We start from the raw sequence: 4,389 nt of genomic DNA on the forward strand, positions 1-4,389 counted from the left end.
TGAATTGTCATATTAATAAAGTAACTAATTTTAAATTTATTATTTAAAAATTTATATAAATACGTAAATTTGATTATATAATTGTATAAATTTTTTTATTAATATTTAAATCAAATTAAAAAAAATTAAAGCGACGATTGAGTTATCTCTATACGATCTTAAGATTAAAAATTTAGAATTGTAAAATCAATTACTAATATAATTATTAGATTAAATTATTTATATTTATTTTTTTTGTGCAATATTTTTACGAATCTAAATATATTTTAACGCAAGATATTTATGCACTGAATTGACCCTCATCAAAATTAAACTTTTAGTTGGAATGGGCTAGTTAATTAATAAAGTGTGTTGAATTATCTTAACAGTAAAATCTTGGTATCTATCGTCTTATATTGGAAAGGGAAAAAAAAAAGTTGTTGTCTACTTCTAATCATTAAAGGATACATGCATGTAACCAAGTTGGGTTGGTCTAGTAGTTAACTTACTAGTCCGCTTAAACAAATGTTGGGGGTTTAAATCTCGCCTTGTGCATGCAGCAACTTATTGGTCAGCGACAAACCCTTAAATGAAGCTCAGTACTGCGACAGATTAGTCTTGGAAGATACCGTAGAAAACAAAAAAAAAAGGGTACATGCATGTGAATACTCATATAAAGTCCAAAATCTAAAATCTGATGAGTCATACAATCTAAACCCTTTTTGAACAACTGAAAATAATATAAGTTGATGAGTGAAAAGCTTGCTTCCATCATCAATATCAAGGCATGCCAGAAAATTTATTAAATTTAGTTACAAAAGTAGCAAAAGTGCTTAAAGATGATGATCAACTAATAATGTAGGAATTTAGCTATAAATTGAATTCAAGTTAAATTAAGATCAATATTTAATGAGATATAAGAAACTGAATACCAATTACAGGTGATGATTAAGGAAAAGAAAAAAAAAAGGTGAAACCATTAACCACTTTAAAATTTAATTTGAATTATTAAAGTGTAGTTATTAATCAAAGGGAAAATGACTATTTAAATTTACACATTATTTTCTCAATAAAATCTAAGTTCAAGAAAGCTTAACCTACTATTAATGATAATGTGGAATTTCAAAGACTTCAAAAAATGATAAATCCTTGAATCAAGACTTCAAAGAATGCCCTTGCTGTTAGGTGTAATCGGTTTCTGTTTTCAATTTTATTTTCAAAATTTTCTGATTTTAAGAATTAAAAAAATAAAAATAAAAATAAATAAATTTTTGTTATTATAATAAATCTTTTTAATTTTTCTTTATGCTTGTAAAATATAATCTTTTATCATACAATAGTTTTCTTGCATATTTATTATTAGTTTCACTTAAAAAATATATAATAAGATCACACTATATATACTATATCAATTTAAAAAAACCTTAAAAAGATTCTTTTGTTTTTGTTTTTACAAAATCTTAAAAACAAAAATCAAGGAATATAAAAATAGATCCAAAAACCAAATAATCACACAACCTAATAATGTGGACTTAACAAAAACAAGTTTTTGTTTTCATATAGCTTTGAGAAACTATGCTAATAAAGAAGAAAGTTTGCATTTTCATTCAAAGAGTCAATCTATGTTTCAATACACAAGCTAAGGGGTGTATATGAAACTTTGAAACCAAAAACAAATTGGCCTCTTCATCATTATATTATATTGTACCTTTTGCAATTCTAATGTTATGTGATTGAATAAAATAGCACATTACAATTACTAGAACCGCAAGTGGCAGTTGATCAAAGAGATAATCTTAGCTCCAAATCTGGTTCTTGATTGTCACTTGATTCAGAGTTCTGACTGCTTGAACCATCTCTATGCTTTTTTGAGTCCTAATTCATTAAAAAAAATAAAAATAAAAAGAAAGAACGGAAGGTTACTTTGGATTTACAAATTACATTATAGATTAACTTGTTTTATACAATTAGTATAAAAAATTAACATCATATCAAAATTAAACTAGTAGAGTATTTGAGTGTCAAATGTATATCTTTTATATATGAGATTCATGTTGAAAAGATTCCTTACATATAGGCTAAGAAAAGGTATAGTAGTAGTGTTGTGCTGAGGCTCCATGATGGCATTTGCATGATGTTCCCATCTGAATTGGACATACATAATAAGATCTTCATCGATCTCATCATAATTAAAAATAAAAAATAAAAATCCAACTTGTATACTTAGAGACATGTTGGTATTTGATTTATATATGAATGAGAGAAATAATAATAAAGCTAATAAGGATATGAATATGATCCAATTGTACTGGAATCCTTTTTAAGTATGTACCTTGCTGTATTAGTTGTCTGAGAATCTCCATATCTTATGTTTGTCCTTTCATATTCTTGTAGGCCCATCTGCACTACCAAACAATGTTTTCCAAAGTTTAGGACTCATCAATATTATTCATGCCATTTATATTTTTCTCTAATAATACTATGTACTTTCATATATGATGAACATTATATTAATGTACATGATATATGTAATCAATTTATATGATTTTTCATCCTACATCACCTAGGGTTAGCTCTATACATACCCTTTAATTTGTACTTTCAAATTCAATAATTAACCAAACATATATAGATTAGATAGCTAGCTAGTAGCTAAGTAATTACCAAGGTTCAAAAAATGCTAGGGTTATATATGCTATAATTAATTTTTTTTAATTGGATATATATTATTCTCATGTAATCATCATATGATGATTATCAATAAAATCATAAGGGATAGAAAAAACAAAATAAGACTATATATCCTTGATTGATTATTGCTTTTGGGCTTTATTAATTACTATGTTGTGAGTTGTGACAAATCAGAAATGACAATAGTGTAAATAAATAACACATACATGTGGAGCTAGCTATAGCTAGCATGTTCACTCATCACAAAAAAAAAGAGAGAGTAATAATGAGAAATAAAAACAAGTTAAATATATAGTACAAGCTAATTAAGCAATAGTGTAATTTAAATAAAAAGCAAATCTAATTATTGGAATCAATCAATCAAATTAAATTAGATAAAAGTCAAAATTAGACATACCACAACGTTGGGTTGGAATCCATAGGAGGGTGATGAGTATGATGTAGATGAAGATGAGTAAGAAAATGATGATGATGATGGCACTGATGAGTAGTATGGTGTTTGCACTCTTGGATCTTCCTGCATGTTCATCATAAAATTATTGCCACAAAATAATATAATCCAATTAAATCAAATTAAAAAAAAAAGAATAGTAAGAAGAAGAAGTGTTACATTGGTGAAATTAGAGGGGTAATTAGATGGATGATGATGATGAAGAGGAGGGTGATTAGGATTATTGTAAGTAGAAGCAATTTCACCATGTAATCTAATCTTTTCCAATTGAGCAACACCAAGTCCTCTTTGTGGTTGCTTTGGTTGCTTCTCTTGGTTGTTCTTCTTCCCTTTTCTTGAAGATCCTCCTCTACTACTTTCATTGTTCATGTTTGGTTCTCCAAAATAACTGCTTCCCATGCTTCAATTCTTGCTGATTCTTCTTCCTCTTTCCTTAAGAGAGAGAGAAAAAAAAGAAAGAAAGAAGCTTTGCAAATCCCGGAAGAAGTGGTTCTTGTGCTTTGGAGAAAAATTAAAGGTGGGAAAATAATAATAATAATAATAATAATAATGAGGGATCTCTCTTTCTTCTAAGATGGTGATTCTTGATTTCTTCTTCTTTCTATTGCTATGATGAGAACCCCAGCATCGCTGGATCAAGATTGTGTTTAGATTTCAAACTTATGTTATATATACACCTAGATTCTCTCATCTTTATTCTCTCTCCACCTCTCTTCTAAGTTATTTAAAAAAAATTATTATCAATTACCAATATAATTAGATTATGTGTTTATCAACGTGGTGTGGTTCAGGGTAGTTTTTTTAGTTTTATAATAAAATAAAGTTGTGTATTTTAAATTTAAACGCAAAATATTTGTTATGTTAAGAGAGATTCTATTTATCCGTATACAACATTAGATATATAAATATATATGTTAGTAATATTTACGGTTTTCTAAATTTTATTAAGTCTCTTCTAGAATAATTACTATACTAATGTGTTTTTCACCTTATTTTAATATTTAAAACTTAAATCCTGATTCCTTACATAAAATTGATATTATATATTATGAGTTGTCCAGTGGAAGAGATTCAAGAACTATACATAAAATTTCAAGTTTAAATTTTGTTATTTTCAATGTAGTAAAAATAATACAAAAATATTTTAAAGGAAAAAAAGTTATTGATTTGAATTAATTTTCCTTCAAATTGTTACTATATATATATACACACACTAATTTAAAATTATTGGAGACATACGTTTTCCTTTTTAATTTTATTTTTTTGTC

General features: G+C 26.5%; 1 protein-coding gene across 1 annotated transcript; it reads right to left on the bottom strand.

Moving 5' to 3' along the window:
• Positions 1 to 1,558: 1,558 nt before the first annotated feature.
• On the bottom strand, positions 1,559 to 3,771 carry LOC107490234 (protein SPEAR3). Its single transcript, XM_016110999.3, has 5 exons — positions 3,281 to 3,771; positions 3,068 to 3,187; positions 2,312 to 2,379; positions 2,051 to 2,123; positions 1,559 to 1,854 (listed from the first exon to the last, which is right to left on the bottom strand). Exons 1-5 carry the CDS (start codon positions 3,518 to 3,520, stop codon positions 1,762 to 1,764), a joined length of 594 nt encoding a protein of 197 aa, XP_015966485.1. The 5' UTR covers positions 3,521 to 3,771; the 3' UTR covers positions 1,559 to 1,761.
• Between the last annotated feature and the right edge of the window lie 618 nt (positions 3,772 to 4,389).

Source organism: Arachis duranensis, chromosome 5 (assembly GCF_000817695.3).
Source record: "Arachis duranensis cultivar V14167 chromosome 5, aradu.V14167.gnm2.J7QH, whole genome shotgun sequence".
Classification (NCBI taxonomy): Eukaryota; Viridiplantae; Streptophyta; class Magnoliopsida; order Fabales; family Fabaceae; genus Arachis; species Arachis duranensis.

Excerpts from the sequence above, each read along its gene's own strand:
- LOC107490234 (XM_016110999.3), bottom strand. The coding sequence starts at position 3,520 with ATGGGAAGCAGTTATTTTGGAGAACCAAACATGAACAATGAAAGTAGT. Across the intron at positions 3,188-3,280 it reads ACCCCTCTAATTTCACCAAT|GAAGATCCAAGAGTGCAAAC; the intron begins GTAACACTTCTT and ends ATGAACATGCAG. Across the intron at positions 2,124-2,311 it reads CAGACAACTAATACAGCAAG|ATGGGAACATCATGCAAATG; the intron begins GTACATACTTAA and ends TGTCCAATTCAG.